Here is a 26,978-nt window from a genome sequence, read left to right as displayed (position 1 = left end):
CAGGTTTAAAAATCAGAGTTTACTGATGTGAGGGTTGCAGGAAGCAGCGAAGAAGCATTTGGTTTATTGGAAAATTAGGGTGGAATTTTACTCCGGTGGAATTTTATGGTCCCATCAAAATCGACGAGGGTGATTTTCCACTCCAGTTTTTGTAGGGTGGGGCAGAGAATTAACCAAGGGTCCCAAAACGGCTTTTATGCCTGTTTGATTGGCTCCACCCCCCAGCTAATGACATAACAAGTCAGAACATCTAATTACCAATGCAGATGGTCCCCCACGTTAAACTGCCCATTCACACTGACACGTGGGTACGCAAACTTGAATCACGACAGGTCCTCCATGATGTGCACTTGGTGAACGGATCTCACCGGAGGCCAATAGGTGAGTACAGCTCCCAGCGGGGAGAGGATCAAGCTTGGGTAATAACCAAGCACTGCCCCCTACCGGAGGGTCCCCCTACCTGGGTGTGACCCAAGGGGCAGTGCCGGGGCTGTTCCAAGAAGGAGGTGCTAAGAGTTCCATGTCCATTGGGAGACAGGCGGTTCCTTTTCTCTAAATTTTTTAAATGATCTTTCAAGAGCCTTGGCAGGCTGAACTTGTCCTGCTAACGTGATAGAATCCTATAGTGCAGAAGGTGACCATTCAGCCCACCAGGTCTGCACCAACCACAATCCCATCCAGACCCTATCTCCATAATGCCTTGCACTTTCCCTAGCTAGCCCCCCTGAAACTAAGGGGCAATTTAGCGTGGCCAATCCACCTAACCCGCACACCTTTGGACTGTGGGAGGAAACCGGAGCACCTGGAGGAAACCCATGCAGACATGGGGAGAATGTGCAGGCTCCGCACAGACAGTGACCCAAGCCAGGAATCGAACCGAGTCCCTGGCACCGTGAAGTAGCAGTGCTACCCACTGTGCCACCGTAGGACCTGCTCCTTCATAATTTCTTTCCCCCTCAGACTATCTAAAAATACATTCCACTCTTCCTGTTTCAGCTGACGGTCTGGGAAAAAACAAAATGGGAAAATTCTAGCCAACGGACTTTTGAACGGCTCACCATATCTTAAGGCTGTGCCCCACTGCAAGGTGACCATAAAGTTCCACCCATAAGTAAAATTGACATACTTAATTGGGCAAGAAACGCCTTACATGGTACTTCAAAAAATAATGTTCAATTGCTCACCGTGCTGAATAATGCCATGTTCCAGCAGCCTACAACAGAGTTGTTCACCTTCACTCCTGATGGCAACTTCTCCTTCTTGAATCAGCCAGTCGATAAATTCACCAGCTACAAAGGCTCGTTGGTATTTCACTCCTTCCTCGTCCCGCGTCTGCATCAGACAGTTCTCAGTGCTCATCAACCTATCACCGTAAAGATACAAATGCAACCTATGATTTAAAATAACTAAACCTACGCAAAGAGTGACTGACCCAGGAGACAGATTAAAAAGGAAACAGAATCCACAACTTGGATGCAGCGTCAATGCTCTTGAATCAAAGCCAAAACTCAAATAACATCAAGAAACTGTTCTTGAACACAGTGATAATGCTTAGTCTATGAATTGGTGTGGCAACTGGCATAACACGGGGGGCCAAGTTCATAAGTCAAGTCTTATTTTGGGTGAGGGAATCTGCATAGAAGCTTGGGATAGGAGAACAAAACGTATGTTGGAATGATTTTCAAATCCAAGAAAATATTAATTTGAAAAGCAAGATTACAGTGCAAACACGATATTAAAGCTTCAATGTCTTTATTCCAAACACAGGCACTGGACTTCATCCCTTGCACCAAAGTTGGGAAAGAACAGGCAACTGTAGATTTTGCATGCAGGAATTTCCAAAGACAGATCCAGGATCACTCTACTATTAACATTTAAAAGCAATTCTGATAGGGGTTGAAGAAAAGAGAAGAAAAAGAAAAAAGGTGTAAAGTACAGGACATTAACCCGGAATTTAACACCATGCCTCTTAATTACGATGTAAAGCCAAAGAATCCAAAAAACACATTCATGTCAAGTTATGCCTTCCCATGGCAAATATTTCACTTCTGTGCCAAAAGCAGCCAGTACCTTCCTTCAGTTGTAAAACAAAATGAAAATACTTGTTAAATGAAACTTACTGCATTTTCACTAACAACAACAAAAATATGACAACATTTCCTAAAGTTTAGAATCATTACAAAGTTCAAAACAGAAAAGAGTAGAATCAGTCTCACTCCGTAGGCTAATAGTAACTCCCAACTTTTGGAACATATGTTGGAACTAGTGGATAAAGAGTTATTTACTATTCAGATATTAGATTTTTTTTGATATTTGATATAGCCTTGTAAATTCTGTGTGAAATGAAACAATGACTCTTTCTGTATCAAAAAAATTAAAAGGCAAATTCAGTTTTTGATTAAGTATTCCCAATTGTTACTAAAATTCAAGAAATTGCACTGAAGGAATTAGACTGAAATTCTCAGATAACATAGCTAAAATAAGAGTAAAATTCAAAATAAATATAAAACAATTCTTTTCCAGGACAAGATACTGAAAGAAGCCCATCTTCAGCAAATTAAACCTACGTCACGGTATAATTACCTCACTGAACGCACACCAGTAACATACTTGTCCTGTTGTAATCTCCATTTAAATTATTTTCTTTACACTCCCAGTGTTATAATTTTGGTGAACACAGCCAATCAACCCTGAACTTGAGCACTCATTAATTGCTTCTATTCTTTTTACAGGTCCTTTGACCTTGCTTTGGAAGAGCAACTCATATGCCTTATTCTCCTTTCTGGTATGCTCTACAGTGGAGAGTTAGTCACAGAGTTAACACTGTAGTCCCGTAACTGGAGCGATCAGGCTGGCTGCAAATATTTGACTCAAGCTTGTACTCTGATATTATTTCAAACCAAAATCTTTTCATGGCTCTACAACTGTTTGTTGGTGGTTTGCACTATAGACTGCAACTGACAGAAGATGATTCTGGAGTCAACTTCACTCCAATGGTTTAAAAGTGTCTTCATATTGTAAACTGCTCCTTTGATTCCTGCCACTTCATAGACATCACAAAGTAAACATCCTTGTCTGATATGTACCTGTGACTTAATTTGTTAGTACCATCGGAACATAAAAACAGATGGGACTGCCATTCAGAACTGAATTAAAACTGATTGGGAAAGCTTTGCCTCACATGTGCAATAGGAACACAAGGTAGCACGCTCCCTTGTCTCACCACATGCCCCAAGTAAGTTACCTTGGCCTGGGCAAACTCACTCTTTTTGAAGCTCACCACCGGGTTGGCTCTCTTCAGGCGCTGAACAACTGCCTACGAGTGAGCCAAATGATCTTACCAGATATCACTGAAGATGGTTCGATCATCCATGTACAGGGTGCAATTGCTGAGCCAGCAAACACCTGGCTGGTCAGTCTCTGACCATTCTTAAGGCTAAAGGGCATGACTTTGCAGTGGTACAGGCCATCTGGGGTAACAAATGCAGAGATTTCTCTTGTCCTGGGGGCTACGGGAACATGCTAGTACCCTTTTAAAAAGTCAATCTTGCTCAGGAAGGCTGAATGACCCACCTTTCAATGCAATCTTCAAGGTGGAGGATTGGGTCGGAGTCAGCCTTGGTTGCAGCTTTGAATCAACTGCGGAAAAGTCAATGCAATAAAAAGTGGAAAAGTGGTCTACACCTGTTTTTCCCCATTGAGGAGCACTCTGCTTTGAAACGGAAATAGATATTTGTTCTGTCACTCAAGCTGGAAGCTTTTTTAATGACATAACAGCTGTTCTGTTATGAATGTCTGGCTGGGTTTCAAAAGCTTCAACTCTACAGATGGTTTTATTGATCCAAGAACTATTGAAATTTTTACTAACCTATAATAACAGAACGGACGTCTTGTGGCATGTTCGTAGCGTCCCTACATCTGGGCCGGGCTTAAGTCTCACTTCAGAAAATGATCGCCATGGAAGGTGTGTTCATAACGTGGCCAAGAGGTTGATTATCAATGTGTAAATCCTTTCAATATGCAGGTGGTAAGAGTGGGAGGGTTCCTGATTCAGCCAAACTGCAGAAGGGAATGTCAAACTACTGCAGTACATTGCCAAGTATAATCATGAATGCCAATACCTACCTCGGGGATGGTACCTGAAAAGAAGAGTAATGGAATATGTCCTTGATATGGTGTCTGGTTCATTTACAAACTTAATAAGCACTTAAAGGGTTACAATGTTTTTTTCCCTTGGGTTTTTTTGGTTCAGTATCAATGATAGTGAGTTTGAACTTGGGGTTTCCTTAGATTGTTAGAGGTTTAATGTTTTTCCAATAATTAAAAAATTCATAGGCATTGCTTGATCCTTGAGAACTGTATGTAGTGCACGGCAGCTGAATGGCTATGGAGTACGTCTGCATGCGACACAAAGAGATGGCAAGAGGGACTGTGAGGTGGCATGGGGTGGAGAAGGCATGAGTAGTAAGATTTAGGGAGTGTTTAAACATGTTGGCAGCTGGGTAGCTATGTTGGAGAACTGAGGTGGGTTTTCCAACCAACCTGCCTCTGCAACTACATACCTCAAACACTCCAACATAGCTCACAAAATGCACCGAAAACCAATTACGGTGTGAAATGAATGAAATCCCTCATAAACCCATGTATGGACCTGTTCTCTTGCCCATCAGCAGGGCTATCAACATTGTCAGTTGTTGGTCAAGTGACTGCACAAGGTTGCTGAAATGTGATCTTGCTATTAAGGAAAGCAAATTCTCCAGGTCTTTGCCTTTCTGTGTTTACCCTGCTACTGCGCTAACCTGCTCCCTCATTACCAATAATTTACATTTGTCTTTTAAGTGAATGTATTTAACCAAATAATCTGAAATATCTTAATGATCAGCTAATGTTGCTGTATATATTCTGGTAGAACATCTTAAATGGACAGTAGCAGGTTTAGGCAATCAATCATCACTAGGATATCAATAATCAGCATAAAGACCTAATTAATCAGCATATGAGATACCTGCTCCCAAGGCAAGATATGAAATAGTGTAGCACAGAATTTTCAAATGCCTGTGGGGGCCAGAAAAGGAGCAGGTGCACTTTGCAAATAGTGCTCCCGGGTGGTGTGTCAGTGTCCTGACACCTCCAGGATACACTGGAATTTTAAAGTGAAGACCAAATGAGAGGAGAATTGGGAACCTGCTTGGCCTCAGCTCAACTACCTAAATTTCTTGAGGAGCTTATTAGCAGGATGGAGAGTCATGTTGAATTGCTAAATCACCAAACAGTGTGGCGCATGTGTGGCACGACTGACGGGTTCAATGCAAACAAAAATTAAGTACTTTTTTTTATTTATGCCACGAGGGCTTTTGTTCCAACTGGGCACAGTATCTTTCATTCGGCTGTTTGGTTATTTTTCTGAGTGGCAAGGCAACTAGTCCTCAGGTTTCCTGCCTCCTCACTGCAGGCTCCATCATGGTTGCTGTCTCTCTCTAACGATTGTTCTCAGTGGGCAGCTCTCGGCTCCGGGCAAGGCTTGGTGCCGTTAATTGGAAGCTAAACGTGCCGCTACCTCACCTGGGGCATTCACATTTAAAGGCAGCCCAAGATCAGAATCCAGAAATTATCCAGATGTTGGGATCCCAATCCCAGATTGAAACATAAAACCCCTAATGTATATTGTACTTGCTAGAGTTAAAATGAAATTCACAAAAATGGAGGGACTTCCATGAAAAGTTCACCAACCTGTAACAGTGGGTGGAATTTTATGGCCCCTTCACAGAGGGTTGGAAAATGCGGTGAGCCATTCAAAAGTCCATTGACTTCAACAGGAGAGGAAAATCCCACTGGCATAATATTCCACCCAGTAACTCAGTTTCTCTCTCCATAGATACTGCCAGATCTCCAGAGTACTTCCAGCAACTTTTATTTTTACTTGTCAAAAATATGATGCAGTTGCTGTCTTCAAGCCCACCCATTTACAGTATTTCTCCCCCTGGAACTATGAAAGGGTTTGAGTTCTGGCTTTAACAAAATAGCTTCAACAGCGAGACATTCATTTCCTGCCACGCAATAAGTGGGCAGAGAAAGATCCATGTGAAACACTTACTTTTCATATATCCTTTGGCCCCTTGTGAAAACCTTCACCTCACTATCCAATGGAAAAGTGCCATCGTCTTTTCTGAAGCGGTAGAAAAGTTTAGCATCCTTAAATTCCTTATGCTCATCACAAACTAAAGGGAAAGCACAGAAAAAAAAAAATCAACGTTAATACATTTTGGAACACAGGTCAGAATCAGTTAATTAGAGAGCACCATGCATGGGGCGATTCAGGAGCGTTTCATTACATGTAATACAATACCACACCAGCACCAATCTCCGGGAGATTATTTTACCAATCTTAGATTATCTTATCAATTTTAGGATGTTGATAACTGTGAGCAAACTCAATAGCTGTCTGAAATTGACCAGATCCTTATTAATTCACAGTCTGAGAAATTTGAGAATTGGGCTTCCCTGGAGATTTTCCATCGCTGGTCGGTGCCTCACCATGGAACTAGTTTTGGTGCAGCAGGATGGAAACTGACTATCACAAATGGAATTATTTTTCGTGCAGGCAGAGATGGGAAGTGAGCAGATTATCACATATCTCAGGATGATGCATCTGAGATGGATTTGAGGAAACATGGAACGAGGCAGGGAAATGCTCTATATTTAGACACCAGTATTTACTATTATGAACCTAAGTACGTGCTTGCGTTTTAATTTGACATGCAGACAAAACAAAAAAAATTATACTCCAAGCTAGAACAATTCCATGTTGGAAAATGAACTGCGTGGTGACAATGTCCTGACAGGACATTTCAGGTAGGACCTGGGTCGTTTTTGAATACATACTGCATGTACGCAAGTTATTTTGTTTAAATGTTAGTGTATTTTGAGTTTACTCACAATGATATTAATCAAATGTACACTTAACCATTTGTCACTCAGGAAGTGTAATCACTGAAACAGACTGATTTGATATTCATGTGAACTTACCATGATGGATGACACTGTGGTCCAATAGTTTTTGCATCAACTTGATTGCCATGTCCCTGTCAGTGGCATCTTTATGATCTAGAAGCCAATCGATTAATTCTTTACCGAGAAAACAGTTTGGGTAGGTTCTAAGATGATAGCGCCGATCTTTGATAACCTTTTCCTCGTGAAGCCTGAGTCTGAAAGTACAATTCCAATAATCTAAATGTGGCTAAAGCAACATTTCAACACCAAAGTATTCTTCTGGCAGTCCCTAGAGGTTTCAAAACAACTCAGATTAAAGATACTGGTGATTAAAAACACAAATTGATTCGTCCTTACTGGCAGATTATGAATGACTGAAGTTCACAGAATTGTTACACCACACAAGGAGGCTATGTGGACCAATGTGTCTGCACCGGTCTCCAACCGAGCAGTGTCTTAATGCCATTCTTCTGCCTTTTCCCTGTACCCTGCACATTGTTTCTATTCAAGTAATCATCTAATGCCCTCTTGAATGCTTCAATTGAATCTGCCTGCTCCTCATTTCAAGGCAGTACATTCCAGACACCAACCACTCATTGTGTGGAAAAGTTGAACAGGAATAGGTTAAGGAGTTACAACAGTAGCAGGGAACACTCAATAAAATTTATTTGCAGTAAGTAGCAAAGAAAAGGGAATCAGAAGTGGGTCACTGAACGATCTGAGGGGTGGAATGATATTCAATGATGAAAGATATGTCGATATATAAAATCAATTCTTTTTTCCTATATTCTGGAGGGGGCCATGAGCAATCTCTCCAGAATCCCAAGTTGAAACTTCCTGGGAGGTGGAGGTAAAAGAATGGAAATAACATAAAACTTGAGTTGCATTGGCCATACCAAATCCTCCATCAGTGTACCCAAACAGGCACCGGACTAGAAGTGACGAGGGGATTTTTACAGTAACTTCACTGCAGTGTTAATGTAAGCCTACTTATGACAGTAATAAATAAAATTTAAATAAACTTTAAAAAGCACAAAATACCAAATAGGGCAGAACAGGCCAACAGCAAATAAGGGAAGACAAGGTGGACTTCAGGTAATGGTACATAAAAGAAACATCATGCCCTTGTTATTGTCCTTAATGTATCAATAGACATTAAATCAGTGCTTAGGAATTGGAAAGCAGCCAACACACCATTAGTCTTAAAAAGCAGTATCAGGGCTTTACAGGTAACGGGATCTATCAGTCAGTGTGGGAAAACTATTAAATGGCACACTTAAAGAGGGGTTCATGAAACATCGAAATAGATCTGGTTACTGTGTGGGAAATTCAGTACGGGTAGGAAACCATATTTGTTTTGGTAAGAGTGAGATGACAACTGGAATTCTGTGGATAGTATGTTTAGATTTCAGCGAGGCTTTTGATACAACGCCACACACAAGTGATTAGTTTACAAAGCAGTAAGGCATTAAATGCACAAGTCCGGCAGCTGCTGAAGATCAGAGTTATTTCTACCAGCTCCCAGGCTTGCGTATTTAATGCCTCGAGTATCTGAGTACGCCCAGCATTGTCTGTTTTCATTTCAGATTTCCAACATTCACGGTGTTTTGCTTTTGATTAAATAGACAGACTTCTGAGATTTACAAAATATTGGATAACCCTTGGGCAGTTGTGAACGGAGTTGTGAAGATCAAGACAAGGGGTCCCCAACTGGATGTTATTTATAATGCATTCAAAATGATTAGGAGCTAAGGAAGAAAACAGCTAAGGCAGGGAGGAAATGTCTCAAACAGAGGAAAAATAAATCAGAAAGAATAATTAGTGGGCAGACAAGCAGCAGATTATAATAGGAAAAGTACACGGTAATAAGATTCAGGAAGAATGACCTAAAACTGTCAGTTAGAGTCAGAATCTCGGAGTCTGATTCTGATCAGAGAGCTACCCATTACCTGCATACACTGAAAAGACTCTGAATTCCTCTGGAACTTCCTCAGTACAGGAATCCTCAGGAAGGGCACCAGAAGTCACATCCCCTTTTTACCTCACTAGGTCCTATATTCTGGTAAGTCTTTAAAAGGTGTCTAAGCTTCTTTGTGTTTCAGTGACTGGGCAAATAAGCATGCAAGTGGGTAAGGGTGAGATAAGTGGGGTAAGTGCGTATGGTGGCAATTGGATAGGGTGGCACATGGGGTCGGGGATGTGTGTGGTCAGTTGGTGGGAGGGGGCTTGTTAGGCCACAGTTAGTCAGGTTGAATTGTGGAGTCACAGATTCCCAGTAATTAGACGAAGATTTTTCTGTCGAACGTTTCCTGGGTGGCTATCCAAGGAAGTCGGAACTCTTAAGTCTTTGACTCCTGAGTTAGCGACTTCCTCTGGAGAGCAGGGGAATGTCCATTGTAAGTTCAAACTCCCTGGGGAACTTCCATAGAATCACTGTGTTGAGACTTTCATATGGTCCCAGAACACATCTGGGAGAGTTACACCTGGTTCCAAGCAGTCTAGAGACTGGAAGATCCAGGCCCATATAAATGGTTCCAGGCTAAAGAGACAACACAGGACGTACAACACCTCAAAGAAGCTCATTAAAATCAGCAATACAGTAGTGAAAACTAATTAGATTGAGGGAAGTACAGCCAGGTCAAGAGCTAACCCCCTCTGCAGTGCTGTGTCCCACGGCATGGTGGCACAGTGGTTAGCCACTGTGCTGCCTCACAGTCCCAGAGACCAGGGTTCAATTCCAGCTTCGGTGACTATCTGTGTGGAGTTTGCACGTTCTCCCTGTGTCTGCATGGGTTTCCTCCAGGTGCTCCAGTTTCCTCCCACAGTCCAAAGATGTGCAGGTTAGCTTGACTGACCATGTTAAATTGCCCCTTGTCAGGGTGATTAGGAGGGTAAATATATGGGGTTAAGGGAGTAGGACCTGGGTGGGATTATTGTTGGTGCAGACTCAATGGTCCCAATGACCTTCTTTTGCACAGTACTGCACAGCTCTTCTACACAGTTACCTACAACATCTAGGGACACAAAGGGGCAATTTTAGCATGGCCAATCCCCTAACCTGCACAACTTTGGACTGTGGGAGGAAACCGGAACACCTAGAGGGAACCCATGCAGATATGGGAAGAATGCCACATAGTCACCCAAGGCTGGAATCAAACCCAGATTCCTGGCGTCATGAGGCAGCAATGCTAACTACTGTGCTACTGTGCTGCCCCTCTCCTTAGGTACACCACTTAAAAGACTCATCCTTGATTTCCTCTGTGGCTTCCCAAATACTGGGCCACCTTTCTCACAATTCCACGTTTGAACTTCTCCAGTCAGGTTTTCGTCCCCTGCCACAGCTCCATGACAACCCTCAAAAGTTACAAATGACAGCCTACAAGAATGTGACCATGGTGAACTACTTCTCATCTTTCACTACTGGTCTTTAGCTTCTGATATGGTTGGCCACGCCATCCTCCTCCAACAGCTCTCCTCCACTGTTCAGTTGGATGACACTTCTTCTGCTGGGTTCCATTTCTATATGGAGTCATAGCAAGAAAATCACTAAACTTCTCTTATACAAGCTGACCATGGGCAACAACAACTGAGATATGTTAGACTTCACGTGCGTACTGAAACCCACCAACTATGCTTTATCATCATCTCTTTTGATCCAAATTCTTTTTCTAATTTGTCACACCAATTGTCCAACTTCCAGCATTAAATAATTTTTTCCAATTAAACATTGGAAAGACCGAAGCCTGGTGGACAGAGTGGTGAAAAAGGCACTCGGCATGCTTGGTTTCATCGGTCAGAACATTGAATAGAGGAGTTGGAATGTCTTGTTGAAGTTGTACAAGACATTGGCACTGCCACACTTGGATACTGTGTGCAGTTGTGGTCACCCCATTATAGAAAGCATATTATTAAACTAGAAAGAGTGCAGAAAACACTTACTAGGATGCTACCAGGACTTGATGGATTGAGTTATAAGGAGAGGCTGGATAGACTGGGACTTTTTTCTCTCTGGAGTGTAGGAGGCTGAGGGGTGATCTCATAGAGGTCTATAAAATAATGAGGGACACAGATCAGCTAGATATCAATATCTTTTCCCAAAGGTAGGGGAGTCTAAAACTAATGGCATAGGTTTAAAGTGAGAGGGGAGAGATACAAAAGTGTCCAGAGGGGCAATTTTTTCACACAAAGGGCTGCGTTTAGAACAAGCTGCCAGAATAGTAGTAGAGATAGGTACAATTTTGTCTCTTAAAAAGCATTTAGATAGTTACATGGGTACAATGGATATAGAGGGAAATGGGCCAAATGCAGTCAATTGGGATTAGCTTATGGGTTTTAAAAAAAAGAGCAGCATGGATAAGTTGGGCCGAAGGGCCTGTTTCCATCTCTATGACTCTATGGTCCCTGCAAAACACTCCATCCTTCTCCCAACCACTGTCTGAAACTAAACCAGATTATTCACAACTTTAGAGTTCAAACGACTCCAAGTTGATCTTTTGAGTTTATATTTATCTTTGTCATCACCAGGCCCACCTAATTCCATCTGTTAATCATCACACATTGGGGCAGCACGGTGGCACAGTGGTTAGCACTGCTGCCTCTCAATGCCAGGGACTCGGGTTCAATCCCTGGCCTGGGTCACTACCTGTGTGGAGTCTGCACTTTCTCCCCATGTCTGCGTGGGTTTCCTCCACGTGCTCCGGTTTTCTCCCAAAGTCCGAAAGACGTGCTGGTTAGGTGCACTGGCCATGCTAAATTCTCCGTCAGTGTACTGGACAGGCACTGGAGTATGGCGACTAGGGGATTTTCACAGTAACTTCATGATAGTGTTAAAGTAAGCCTGCTTATGACACTAATAAATAAACTTTAACATCTCTATCTCGGTTCATCTGCTCTTAAAACTCTCAATCGAGCCTTTGTATCTCTGGACTTGACTATTTCAATGCTCCTCCAGCCATCCACCCAGTTTGCACTCTCAGTAAACTTGAGCTCATCCTAAACATTGCTGCCATGTCCTAAATTACACCAAGTCTGTTCACCCATTACCCCTGAACTCACTGATCAGCGATGGTTGCTGATCCAGCAATGTTTCAGTCTTAAAATTCTCATCCTTATGTTTGGATGCCTCCATGGCCTCACCCCACCCCCATCAGTAATGCTGTTGAATGTCAATGGGAGCTAGGTTAGACTACCAGGTGGTTTTCACTTGGCATTTTGCAGTTCCTTGTCACTTTATCAGGCCGAGCCTGAACACTGTCCATTTCTTGCTACAAATGGAATGGCATGGAATGCTGCAATCAATAGCGAATAATCCCATTTCTTTTGATGGGGGGAATATAATTGATGATACTGTGTAAGATGATTGGGTCCAAACTACCGTCCTGGAAAACTCACTCAAAGATGCCATGGAGTTGAGATCATTGGCTTCCAACAACTGTGCTTGTCCTGACTCCAGTTAAAGTTTTCTCTTGTGATTCCCATCGACTCTGGTTTTACTCAGGACTCCTTGATGCAACACACAGTCAAAATGTTACCGTGATGCCCAGGATGTCACTCTAACCTCGCCAACGAAATTTAACAGTTTTATTCATGTTTGGACCAAGGCTTTAATATTGTCTGGAGCAGAGTGGCCCTTTTGAAATCTAAATTGAGTACGGCTTAATGGAATGAGTCCAACCTGATAGCACTGTGGTCAATTACTTCCATCAGCTTACTGATGATTGACAGTAGGCCAGTGAAGCAGTAATTGACGGGGATTATATTTGGCCATTTTGGGCAGGACATACCTGGGCAATTTTCCACTTTGTCAGTTAGATTCTAGGAGCTCATCTGGAACAACTGGTAGTGGAGGCATGGTCGTATTGTCACTGGACTTTAGTAACCCAGAGACTCAGGTTCAAATCCTACTATGGCAGATGGTGCAAACTGAATTCAAATCAAATCTGGAATTAAAAATCTACCAGGTAACCATCAAAATATTGTTGATTATTGTTCATTAATATCCTTTAGGGAAGGAAATCTGACAGGTGACTCCAGATGTACAGCAATGTGGTTGACTCTTAAAAGGGATGGGCAACAAGTGATGGCCCAGCCAATGGTGCCCACATTCCATGAAAGAATAAAGAAGCCTGGCAGAAGGTGGCTCGTTTCAGAGCAAAGATCTCCAGCACCACAATTGGCATGCTGTCCAGTCCACAGGCTTGATATATCTAGTGTGCTCAGCTGTATTCTGATACCATGTGAATTGTGTAGTCAAAGACTGACATGTGAGATGCTATAGACCACAACTGGAGGACAAGATGAATGACCCACTCAGCATTTTAGGCTGAAGGAGGTTGCAGTTATCACAGCCTTGTCTTCAACACTCTGACAATGTTAAGAATGGGAACATTCAGAAAGCCTCTTCTTTATTATAGTTGGCTAATTACCCACCAACATTTACGACTGGATGGAACAGGCTGCAGGTCATTGGTCTGATCCATCAGATTTGGGCACTGCCCGGCCTCGTCCCCAATCAGCCGGGGCTTCAATGGCTTCTGGTCCCACCGGCGAGGCCATAACATCTGGTCCCTGTTGGTGGAAAGTGAGTAAGAAGTTTGACAACACCAGGTTTAAGTCCAACCAATTTATTTGATAGTAAACTCACAAGCTTTCAGGGTTTGTCCCTTCGTCAGGTGAATGGAGAGTTCTGGCCTCAGACAGAGCATATAACAGCACAGAGAGTTTACAGATTACTGACTGTATTCTAAACAGTAATCTGTAAACTGTCTGTGCTGTTATATACTCTGTCTGAGGCCAGAACTCTCCATTCACCTGACGAAGAGGGAAACCTCGAAAGCTTGTGAGTTTACTATCAAATAAATCAGTTGGACTTAAACCTGGTGTTGTCAGACTTCTTCCTGTGTCTACCCCAGTCCAACGCCGGCATCTCCACATCACGGTGGTAAGTGAGCCAGACAATTGTATCTTGGGCTTGTCTGCGTGCCATTAATATTTAAATCAACCTCGTGCCTGGGAGAACGGGGCCGGAAGGATTGCGAAAGGCAAGAAATCGGGCACAAACCTGATTTTTCGCCTCTCACCCTATCTTAGCGCATCACCGTGCCAATCAACCAGCGTGGCAAGCTGATAAGATCCACCCATTATCATTTCTTTCTATTATGATTTTCAAGATCAGATAAATGAGGTGAGTCATTAAATATGCAATTCTGAATTGACTGCACTTCACCTCTTTAGGTTTTTTAGGTCTCTTGAAGAATAAGTAATGTCTCAAGTCACTTGGAATGTATCCTTTAATGTATAAATTAGATCAGAACTTTTTGTTATCACTTCTATTTGTGTTTCTCCAAGAGCCTTTCGACATACCTCTGTCATTACATCTGTGCCTTGAGCTTTTCCTGCACTCAGCATTTTCAAAAACATTGTTTTTTTACCTTTGATATCATAATGTTTGGTCCATTGTTTGTCTCTACATCTTGAGGGATCCAAAACAACAGGAGAACCATTATCAGCACTTGCTCTCTGAAAAAAATGGGTGCGGTGGTTATAATCTATATTGCTGAACTCTGAGTCCAGAAGATTGTAAAGTGAATATTTATCAAGGTCAGTGCTGATGGTCCCTGGAAAATCATTGCCCAAGTTCACACATTATGGATGCCAACAGCAATAAAAACATAACATCTGGGCAAGCAAAAAATTAAATGCCACTTCAGAGCCAGCCTTACAACAATTACTGCTAGTTTGCAGCCTATTTATGTCTTGCATTTCCAAGTTTTGCGTCGCTGGTTTTACTGTATAAGCGCCAGACAGCTTAAAAGAATTTACAGATCAAAACGATTCAACGTGACTATATATACCCTCCCTGTACACTATTACCTCATGTCTTCAACAATGCACCGACCCAGAGATGAATAATCTTTTAATGCATATCCGTGTTATGTGCTTTACAGCTGACTCAGTTGAACTATGCATCATGTACGGTAGCCCCACAAAGAGTGGTATCTACTCACAATACATCAACACACTGTCTCCTCTTCGCCTCCCTCCTCACTCACCTCCAACGATCCCATTTTTTCTTTCACGAGAAGCATAATCTCGGCTGGCACTTCAGCACAATGTGAGGAGAAAGCTGTGAGAAATGCTGCCTCTTGTGAAGTAGATATTAAACTAAAACACAGCCTGTTCTCAGATGGATCCATAATTCAAAGAGGAAGAGGGAGCTACCAGAGATATTGTCAACATTTACTCCTCAACCAACTTCAAATTAGCCAGTCAATAATCTCATTGCTGATTTGGAAGCTTCCTGACTACTCTGTTTACTGGCATGAAAACAAAAACAACCTTTCAAAAAATATTTAATTAAAAATGAGGTCCTTTTATAACATGTTGTAGTTGGGAATAGCATGATATAAATGCAAGTTCTAAATGCAAGGGGACAGCACAGTGGCACAGTACCTAGCGCTGCTGCCTCACAGCACCAGGGACCTGGGTTCAATTCCCGGCTTGGGTCACTGTCTGTGTGGAGACTGCAAGTTCTCCCCATGTCTGCATGGGTTTCCTCTGGGCGCTCTGGTTTGCTCCCACAGTCCGAAAAACGTGCTGGTTAGGTGCATTGGCCATGCTAAATTCTCCCTCAGGTGCTGGAGTGTGGTGACCAGTGGATTTTCACAGTAACTTCATTGCAGTGTTAATGTAAGCCTACTTGTGACAGTAATAAACAAACTTTAAACTTTGTCTTGCCTCGGACTCTTTTCTTTCAAATATGGGGGAGCATTCTAACAAGAACATGGAACAAGGCTGGGAAGTTTACGTATTAAATGTATTAAATATGATTGTGTCAGATGTACAAAAAGACCGAGATCCAGGAAATAATGTTATTTTAACAAATGATAATTAGGTATGTTGACTATGAATTTGCAGAAGAACATTTTTGAAGAAATTATAAAATCCCCAAAAGAAACAAAATCAGTGTCTTCAATGATTATATAAAATGTCAGTACAAAAGGAGGCTATTCAGCCCATCATGTCTGTGCTAGATCTTTGAAAGACAATGGGGCAATTTTCCCCCCAAAATTTAAGTGCTCAAGGGCAGGGAAAATGCAGGTTTTCCTGCCTGTTTTTTGGGCGCATTTAGTGGGATGGATTTCTAGCACTCTGTGATGCACCAAATATGGGGGTGGGCCTAACCCCACTCGAGAGACCGGCATCAACATGCTGAGCAGACCACTACGCATTCACCAAACCATCAATGGGGAGATCGACACATGCACACTGGCACCCCCTCCACACACCTGATTGCTGGCCTCTGTGACAGCCCCATGGCCAAACCCAATACCCCCCCACCTCACCCATGGGCAGCACTGATTGCCCACCTCCTTCCCTTTCCCACTGATCCCTAATGCAGAGTGCGCGGCTGGTTCCCCCGCCCCCCCCACCACTAATTGGACACATCTTTCCAGGTCCCACCCACTCAGCACTGCCCAGTGTCTGCTGGGCAGTGTCAGAGAGCCTGGTGGGCTTTGCCAAGATGTCAAGCTGGCAGTGCCAGTCTGGCACTTTCCAAGGAGTACAATGCCTTAATGGCTTCCGTCCCCACTACAGGGTGATCATGCCTGGTCCACTATAAGAGAAATATTGCTTGATTAAAATCGATAGTGATAGATTAGTTGTTAAGAATTGTATTTTGCCACATTAAAGTGTCATTCAATTGTTAAATGTTAAGCTAATTCATTTGTTATAATTAAACTATGTTGTTAAATAAAGGTTATTTTGATAAAAGCTCTCTAGTTTATCAGCAGAATCGCCTGGAGGGAAATACCTTTTCCTCACATTAATGCCAAAATTGAAAAATTGTTGGGGTCTAGACTCATTTCGTAATGTACTTCAGGGTTTCTTATCTGATATCCAAACAGATTTTAAAACGGAAAGTCTTTCTGTGACCAAGGTCATTGAATTTTTTCAAGAGGTAACAGAGAGTAGACAAATGTTCTTGCACAAGTTCATAGTTGACATACCTAACTATCATCTTTTTCCAGGAGACCTTTGATAAAAAGTGCCACATTATAGACTAATTCAAAGCATGTGAGGTTAAGGAGCAAGGAGCAGAATAGATAGCCATCTGAAAGAAGAGTGCGGGTAAAAAAAACTATTCAGACTGCCAGAAAGAAGGACTTCAGGGTTACACGATGATCAGTGCCAGAATCGCTGATGTTCAAAGTTTTAAATGACTTGACCTTGGAATCAAGAAGAAAATTTCAAAATTTGCGAATGACACTGACTCAGGGATAGCCAATACTGAGGGAGACAACAACAAAAAACTACATTTATTAAACTGGCAGAATGGCCATATTGTTGGTTAATGAATCACAACATTGACAAGTGTGAGGTGGTACATTTTGCAAAGGAAAATAAGGTGGTTACACATTACTTGGAGAATAAGAAAGGAGCAAAGGGATCTGAGAGTATAAATTCACAGAGCACTATAAGTAGCAAAGCAGATCAATAAGTTCATTAAAAATAAGCACTGCAAACATTAGAGTTTACGCCCAGAGGGATAGATGTGAAGGGTAGAGAAATTACACTGAACTTCTGTTGAACCATGATTAGATACATTGAATATTGGGCCAGATTTTACCATCCGGAGGCTAAGCGGCAGATCCAGACATAAAATGGATCCGAACACGGAATCCTCGTTCCAGTGCGCCCATACGCTTTTTGCCGGCTCCTGTCCGCACTGTGGGGCGGGGCTTAGTGCTGCCAGAACGATCGGAGCTCTGAAGTGCGCATGGGGGGAGGATGGACTTGGGAGAATCTCCACCACCGCCCCCCCCCACCAACCAGAGATCCATCTGAGTCCGATCCCCCCACCTCCCTAACCAGAGATCCATCTGAGCCTGCCCCCCCCCCCCCCACCCCCCCACCCGCCCAACCAGAGATCCATCTGAGCCCGCCCCCTCCTCCAGCAGACGCCAGCACCAGGGCAGGAAGATGCTGAAGGCTCTCCAATGACTGCAGTAAGAAGTCTCACAGCACCAGGTTAAAGTTCTGGTGTTGTGAGACTTTTTACTGTATTTACCCCAGTCCAACGCCGGCATCTCCACATCAACGAGTGCAGGTCAGAAGGATGGTGGAGGGACAGCAGCAATTGAGGTAGGTTGGGGGCATGCTCTGCCTCCTGGGGGGGTGCAATTCGCTATGGCACGTTGATGAGTCTATTGACAGTTCGACATGCCCACGAAAAACTGCACCGACCTCCTCAGAAGTCAAGCATGGGATACAGCAGATACCCTTCATCTTCCAGTACTTCCCCAGAGCGAAGAAGCTACATCTTCTCCGAAGCCTTCATCATGTTATCGATAAAGATGAACATCTCGCCAAGGCCATCCCCACACCCCAACTACTTGCCTTCAAACAACTGCACAACCTCAACAGACCACTGTCTGCAGCAAAATACCCAGCCTTCAGGAGAACAGTGACCACGACACCACACAACCCTGCCTCAGCAACCTCTGCAAGACATGCCGGATCATCGACACAGATGCCATCATCTCACGTGAGAAACCATCCACTGGCTACACGGTACACTCTCTTGCAACTCAGCCAACGTTGTCTACCGGATTCGCTGCAGGAAAGGATGTCCCGAGGCTTGGTACATTGGGGAGACCGTGCAAATGCTACAGCAACGGATGAATGAACCCATCTCTCCACTCACACTGTCTGTATTTTAAGATTTGATTACCTGTGAAGACTCACATTCCAACCATTATCTTGTAAATTAAGTTTGTGTCTACATACGCCCTGTTTGTGAACACAAGTCCTCGCTCACCTGATGAAGGAGTAGCCCTCTGAAAGCTTGTGCTGCTGAATAAACCTGTTGGACTTTAACCTGGTGTTGGGAGACTTCTTACTGTGCTTATGGAAACAATCCAAGCTTTTCTCATAACCCCACAAAACTGAAGTCCTCGTGTCCGGTACAAATCCAGCAAAGTCTTTTCTGCACCCTCTCAAAAGCCTTTGATATCTTTCCTAACATGTGGTGCCGAGAATCAAATACAATTCTTCAGCTGAGCCAGAAACAAAAGTTTGGCATAACTTCCTTGCTTTGCCTCTATTTATAAAGCCTAGGACATTGTTTGCCTTTTTTTGAAACAGCTCTCTCAACTTGTGCTGCTACCTTCAAAGGATTTCTTCCCGTGGATTATAAAAACACAGAAAATAGGAGCAAGAGGAGGTTATTCAGCCCTTCAAAGCTGTTCCACTGCCATTCAATATGATAATGGCTGATCCTTTATCTCGTCAACATACCCCAATGCTCTCCCCATACTCATTGACATGTTTAAAGTTGAGAAATCTATCTATTTCCTTCTCAAATATATTCAGTGACTTGGTCTCCACAGCCTTCTGTGGTCGAGAATTCCACAGGTTCACCACCCTCAAGTGAAGGAATTTCTCCTTATCGCAGTCCTAAATGGCCTACCCCTTATCCTGAGATGGTGACCCCTTGCTCTCGAACCTCCAGTCAAAGGAAACAACATCATTGCATCCAGTCTGTCCAGCCCTGCCAGAATGCGTACCTTTCAACAGGATTCCCCTCTCATTCTCCTAAATTCCAGTGAATTCAGGCTCAGTTGACCCAATCTCTTCTCAAACGACAATCTTCCCAGTTCAGGGAGCAGGGAACTATCCAAGTTTCCATTTATTTGGCCTTTTGCCCTCGTGGAAATATTTCTACCATCTCCAAGTGAAAGTGACCTTGTTAATAGCTACCTTTCTGAAGACTGAATTTTGATTCCAATTCACCTGAGTCAGGTCCCTTTACAACTCACTGAATTGTCCTCCTCCAATAAAGCAACTTTATGCTCAATTGTTCCTTAACTTTTCCATAATTCTTCTATACTTAATATTATCATCATTGTTCTATAAATATCCCCTCACTGGATCATGCCCCAATCCATTGCTCATAATTATATCTGGTTCTGCTTTCTTCCTCATTGGGTTGGACTGATCAAAGAAGTTCCCTTCTTGTACACATTGCATTGTAAACTCAGTTAGCAGATAAAAAAGCACACACATGCTATCTTTAATGGAACTAGTTTTAAAGTCTTTTGAACTGGGAGTATTAGATAGTTCTCTGCAATAGTGCCGTTTTAATGAATTATCACAGGAACATTTTTCACAGGAGAAGAAAGCCGACTGGCTAATCTGGATCGGATGCTTGTCCAGTGGGGTCGGACGTGCGTCCAGTTGGGTAGTACAACAGTGAGGGCTGAAGTATGTTTTCGATGTAGGGGAGAACACTCCCAAGAAGTTTGTCGATGCAAGAATTGTGTGCTTCAAGTGGAATAGAAAAGGTTGTTTAAAAGTGTGGTGCAGAGTGAAGCAACCAGTACAGTCTGTACAAAAAAAAACAGTGACTATTAGCGTAACCTGCTTCAACAATTTGGATGAGGAGTCCAGCAAGGGATCTGAGTCTTTCACCCTGAACCAGGTGCAGTAAAGCAAAGTGCCCCAATAGAGATCACTTTGCTGACAAATGGCAAGGCACTAAAAATGAAAGTGGATACAGGGGCCAGGGCCACAGTCAAGAGGGACAGGCATTGTGTTATCTTCAAAAAGGGCTCCAACCATTAACATTACGTGAGTGAGATGCCATTTTGTCCACATATACCGGAGACACTGCAGACTTTAGGTGCAGCAACAGTGACCATGGCATTTCAGAACCAGTAAGAAATCTCACAACTTTCCACACACCTGACGAAGGAACAGTGTTTCCGAAAGCTTGTGGGTTTGCTATCAGATAAACCAGTTGGACTTTAACTTGAGTGTTGAGAGACTTCTTACTGTGTTTACCCCAGTCCAACGCCAGCATCTCCACATCGTCTCAGAACCGGACAGTGAACCTGCTGGTCTTGGTAATCAAGGGTCACAGATCTTTTTTAATGATTGGTTAAAGCAAACACGGCTAAACTAGTTGGAAATATTAAACCTGAGGGATGAAGGTTTTCAGGAGTCACTGTATAAATATTCTGAGGATTTCCCAGATTAATTAGGATGTGTAAGGGGAGCTAAAGCTAAAATCTATTTAAATCCAGATGCAAAACCTAAACTACTTCAGGCCCACCTGGTGCCTTATGCCCTTCATCAGGAGGTGGAAACCAAACTCAAGAGGCTGGAATATTTAGGTGTCATAAAACCCGTACAATTCTCTGAATGGTACCACCCATGGTCTCCATTTTGGAACTGGATTGGACACTCAGAATTTGCAAGGATTACAAATTAGCTGTCAATAGAGGAGCACAGATAGACAGATACCCCATTCCAAGGATTGAAGATCTCATGCAAAACTAGGAGGTTTAAAGTTTAATAGGCATGGCTGAGATCCAATTTATCAGCAGCTGGAGTTGGATGAGGACTCACAAAAGCTGGTGACAATCAACATGCACAAGGATTTGTACAGGTACACGAGGTTGCCTTTTGGAGTCTCGTCAGCCTGTGCCATTTTCCAGGGTATGATGCAGTCTCTTACAAGGCACCTCCAATATAAAGGTTTACCTGGACAATGTGCTAATCACAGATACCTCACCTGAAGAACACAGATCCAATCTGGAAGTGTTGTAACAGTTTAAAGGAAGCTGGGGTTAAAGCTGAAATGGGAGAAATGTACATTTCAGTCAGGAGAAGTTGCCGATTCAGGATCGATTCAAAGGACTAGATTCTTTGGAAGGAAAGGTAAAAGCCAAGAAGGAGGTCCACAGCTAAAAACTGTATCCGAGCTGAAATCGTTCCTGGGGATGGTAAACTATTATGGCAGACCTTTAAAAAATGTTTCTGCCATCTTAGCCCCACTTCACCAACTAGTAAAAACACCAAAGGTGAAACGGGGAGAATGACAAAAGGAAACTTTCACAAAAGAGAAACAGGCTCTGTAGCTGTCTGCCTTATTGGTGCATTTTGACCCAAACAAATCCTTAATAATAATCTGTAATGCTTCACTGAATATAGAGAGAGATACATACCGGATGCCTGATGGTGGAGAAAGGCCCGTTGCCTTTGCTTCAAGAATGTTGTCTGACAAGGAGAGAAAATACTCCCAAAGAGACAAGGAAAGTTTGGCGGTCACCTCTGTGGCCAAGACGTTCCATCAGTATATTTATGGCCAACATTTTACATACTCTCAGGCCACAAGCTGTTAGGTCTATTTAGGGACGATAAGCCAGCACCTCCAATTGCCTCTGCAAAGGTGCAGAGAAGGGCTCTATTGTTAGCAGCCTATAGTTTATATATTTCAGTATATGTTCAGCTGGAACGCAGATATCACATGCAGATGCACTGAGTAAGGTGCCTTTGCCACAAAGAGTAGCATCTCCACCGGTTCTTCAAGAGATTATACTGGCACTGCATTTGGTCGAGACCTTGCCAGTCTCGACTAAACCACAAAAGTTGTGGACAGAAAGCCAACTGGTATTGGTCAAAGTAAAAAAGGATGGTCATACAAGGGTGGTGGTATGGGAAGTCAGGGTTGTTAAAACCCTATCAAAGTAGGTGGTCATAAATAACCTGTGAAGATGGGGTGTCACCGTGTGTGTGTGGGGGGGGGGAAGGGGGGGGGGTGAGAATTACAGTCCCACACCCAATAGCCACGTTATTGGCAAGAACCCTATGGATTGTTCTGGTGGGACGCTCAGCCATCAGCAGAAGGACACATACCACAGCTGAGGAGGACTCGCATTTGGAGCCAGGGAGTTGCGCTGAAGAGTTGTATTGTAATTTAGTCTGACCTTGTTATATTTGTTTTGTTCTTTATTTGGAAATAAAGCCTATTGTTGATTCAAGTCACATGGAGTTGCTCTTGATCTGTTACAAATTGGAAACAGCATGCAAAACCAATCCTACTTTGAAAACATTTTACACTTTTGCAGTGTACAGTATGCAGGCATCTTTAGTACGCACATTGTACAGATTTGTCTGACCCAGAATTGCCCACATTCAGTCCCAGTTCTAAGCCCAAGAGCTCCTTCCAGCATATTGTAGGGAGCTACCACCAGACTGGCAGCATTGGGCTACAGCCTCCAGGGCAGGGTTGGGGGTGGGCTGTGGTCAGGAGGAAAAATACTTTAATAGATAAATGCAAAATACTGCGGATGCTGGAATCTGAAACAAAACTAGAAAAATGCTGGAAAATCTCAAAAGGTCTGACAGCATCTGTGGAGAGAGAATCAATGCAGAGATGCCGGCGTTGGACTCGGGTAAACACAGTAAGAAGTCTCACAACACCAGGTTAAAGTCCAACAGGTTTATTTGGTAGCACAAGCCACAAGTTTTTGGGGCACTGCCCTTTCATCAGATGAGTGGGAGTTCTATTCGCAAACAAGGCATATAAAGACATAAACTCAATTTACAAAAGAATGATTGGAATGCAAGTCTTTACAGGTAATCAAGTTTCAAAAGGTACAGACAACGTGAGTGGAGAGAGGGTTAAGCACAGATTAAAGAGATGTGTATTGTCTCCAGACAGGACAGTTGGTGAGATTTTGCAAACCCAGGCAAGTTGTGGGGGTTACAGATAGTGTGATGTGAACCCAAGATCCCGGTTGAGGTGGTCTTCACATGAGGACAGCCCTTTCATCTCTGTAGATCTGTGCAACCTGATGCCCAAGGATGCCTCTTTTCTGTGCATGCTACAACACCTCAGTACCCTCTGTGTCTGATGACGAGTTCCATTTCCAAGATGAAACCCTTACTACTTCCCAGGTAATGTCCAAACAACCTTGTTCAATGCCCCGAATATACCAGTTGTGTTCCCAGCTCTGGGACATCATCCCTGCCTCTCCACCTCCAGAGTATGCAATGAATGCTCCCAGGCAGCTGAAACTATTCAGACAGTTTCAAAAGCCTTCCTTCCCTGACGACTTGCCTCCATTACTGTTCACACCTCCACCCTACGTGGCATGATCGCTGAGGACTTCTGATTCCTGGATGCCTCCTGAGATATTGCATGGCACTTGGAAGTTGGGCCTTTTAGTGTGGCCTCAATGAACTGGGTTACTGCTTTTATGGGTCTGGTTTGCTGACCACAGCCTGCCTTGTTCTACACAGTATGATGTAGGGTAGAAGCGAAGGCAGGGACTTGCAGCCATGCCACTTGGCAGCCATTTTGTTTGCCATCATGCCTCTGTTCCATCCCAATTAGAGGCCTAAAATTCTGGCCTGAGAGGATTTTTTTTTTTGCTGCCTTATAATTTTGACGTAAAATACCAAGTGGTTTCTATAAAACAGACAGAGCAGCTAATTTGGTAAATTAGATCCTGATCAATGTTACAATGCGTTGACGTTTGTTAAAAATTCACCAGAGAAGATCATAATATTAGCTGTGACTAGCACATCTTTGGTATCTATGAGGAGCAGTGAGTGCAGTTCAGAAAGATGTATTCCCTTGCCTCTACTCTCGCCACAATACAATATCTGTTCTTCACCTACTAACTGTTCGATGCAGTCTGTGTTGCTAACTGAAAATTAAGCTTTGTAGGGGGGTTTATTAATGAGATCGTTCTGCTACTCCACAGCTTCCATTACACTTTTGTGCCAACTAGGACAAGGTTACTATTTTTTTTTAAATCATAGATTACTGTGGCCAGAGATGCTCCAAACACTAATGTACTGTATCTGGATTGTTACCAAAACATTTTAACAGCAGTATGTCTAGTTTCTTCAAGGATTTTTCAATAGAAATCACTTCAGGGATGCTGCAATGCTAAAACTATTTTGCCTTGCGATGAAAACTCTTCTTCCCCAATAGATTAGGTAAAGTGTATTTCATTTTTAGCCATTTCCCAAACACAATCAAATCGAAGCAGAACAAAAGGGATTATTCTTTTGCTCCGAACAATCTCAAAGTGGTTCTCGACTGATGAGATGGTTCTGCTGCCTTGCTGATGACTTCATGGGTGGTGAGCCTCCGTAGTTTAACCAAGTGCATCTTTTCTGTCAAATCTCACAAAACGCTTCGATCATCTGAGCAGAAGTGAGAGTGGCAGGGAAGGGGAACAGGAGTGAGGCAAAAGCAATCTTGATTCATTGCTTTTGCAAGTTTTTTTTTCAGCCCACGGAAGAGCAAAGAGGGAGAGCAGAAGTGGAGTGAAAAAGGGACTTGCACTTACATAGCTCCAGTTGAAGAGCTTTAAATATTCCAGAAAAGAATGACTGCAACAATCCCTTCCATCGAAATGCTCTCTGATTTGCTGCTAAGAGGGGTTGAAATGAAAAGCTCAGAGTAAACATGTGGGACATGAAGGACTTGGATGTTTAAAACACAGTCTAAAGATTTATATGTAAATAGCCTGGACTTGGGTACAGGATGCACGTTTTCAAAGATTTGTGGATTATATAAAGTTTGGCAACATTAAAATCAGTGACAATAACAGGCTACAAGAGGAACAGGCTGGCGAAATGGGTAGATACGGCAGATGCAATTTACTGCAGTTAAGTATGAAGTGAAAAACATTAGTTAGAATAGTGAGGGGACCTCGAAAACTTATAAAATGCTAACAGAATTAGACAGGGTAGATCCAGAGGGTGACGGAAACAGATTCCAAATGAACTTCCAAGGCAATTAGATATGCACATGGAGGAGAAAAATAATATGCAGAATTACGGGGAAGAGGCTGGGAGGATTAAATTGGGCGGCTCGTTCCCAAGAGTTGCACAAGCATCGTCAGCCAAGTGGTTTCCATTTGTGCTGCAAGATATAGAACTTAATAGTAACTCCTTCCACACATACTCGGAGGAGAGAAGAGGGCGAAGAACCGAAGCAAGGAGCAGTAGCCCTGTCCTGATGCTCTTGTATAGAGTTAATTATGTAAAGAAAGTAATTTGAAGAAAATGGGGGGTGTTTTTTTTCCCAGAAAAAATTCTAAGTTTTGAGCTTGTGTAAAAACTGGAGTAAATCCCGCTGCTTTTTTTCAAGCGGGAGTTTCCACATGAATCACCCACGCTCTGTGCACTGCAGAGTGCCTCAGCATGAATCACGCTGAAAATCGCAGGACAGGGGCTATTCCCACTGCAGAGGCCAGCAGCATAACACTGAGCAGGCCACCGCGCGTGTGCTGATCTGTCAGCGCGATATCGCTGGCTGGCCCCGCGACCCCCTCCCCTCCGCATCACCGGCCATGCGGACCCCTCCCAACCCCGCCCAGCCCGAATGCTGGCTCCCCGAACATGCCCGTCCAGCACCAACCCCACCTCCCCCCCAACACCGATCTCCCAATCCCCCAATCACCCCCAACACTACCAACGGCCCCGACCCCCACCCCCCCCCCACCCCAATGGCCAGACTCAATTGCTGGCCTCCCTCCCTGTCTCTCAGCTCGAGTGCAGAGTGGCAGCGGGACCCCCTCACCCCAACGAGCATCCCCCAGAGGCTCCGTCCCCATTAGGCCCCGCTCCCTTGCCCCGGTGGACAGTGCCGAGGTGTCCCCACCGGGCATTGGCACTTTGCCTCATAGGCAGTGCCAGGCTGGCACTGCCCAGGGGGCACCCCCGCCCCGGCGCCAGACACTCTGATGGGCCTTGATGGCCCTCTTTCACATGTGGAGTTGGGCCACCAGCCCCCGCAAACGGCGAGCTATACTAAAGCCTGGACGAGGGAACCACCCCTGCCGGGGGGAGGTGGGTGGAGAAGCTAGTGGGCCCAGAGATTTGAGTCCAGGACTCGCGAATGGGATTTAAATTGCGTGGAATGAGAATGTGCATGCATTTTTCAGCTCTGCGCCGATTTGTGGCACAGAGCTAACGGCACTGGAAAAAAAATCGGGCCTCCAGAGGATCAGGGAGGCTACGGCAGCTCATGGGGAGCCAGTGAAAAGGCCTCCGTTTTTGACTCCCGGCGCACTGCGCGACGAAAGCAGCGCAGCGGAATGGGAAAATCGCTCCCCACCCCCCCAAGATCTTTGACTCCAGCTAGATTTCTTATTAAGAGTAAGAATCCAATCATCTCC

General features: G+C 43.7%; 1 protein-coding gene across 1 annotated transcript in view; it reads right to left on the bottom strand.

The window, feature by feature from the left end:
- Positions 1–26,978, bottom strand: part of deptor (DEP domain containing MTOR-interacting protein) — a 69,122-nt gene that overhangs the window by 28,927 nt on the left and 13,217 nt on the right. The window contains exons 2-4 of the mRNA XM_080193593.1: positions 7,027–7,205; positions 6,095–6,218; positions 1,185–1,363 (exon numbers count right to left, since the gene is read on the bottom strand). Of these exons, the coding sequence (XP_080049719.1) occupies positions 1,185–1,363; positions 6,095–6,218; positions 7,027–7,205 (482 nt within the window). The remainder of the gene's footprint in view (positions 1–1,184; positions 1,364–6,094; positions 6,219–7,026; positions 7,206–26,978) is intronic.

The sequence above is a fragment of the Carcharhinus amblyrhynchos genome, chromosome 8 (assembly GCF_965287045.1).
Source record: "Carcharhinus amblyrhynchos chromosome 8, sCarAmb.v2.hapA, whole genome shotgun sequence".
Classification (NCBI taxonomy): Eukaryota; Metazoa; Chordata; class Chondrichthyes; order Carcharhiniformes; family Carcharhinidae; genus Carcharhinus; species Carcharhinus amblyrhynchos.
The sequence above is the reverse complement of the archived record's forward strand: the minus strand, read 5'-3'. Positions and strand labels throughout refer to the sequence as shown.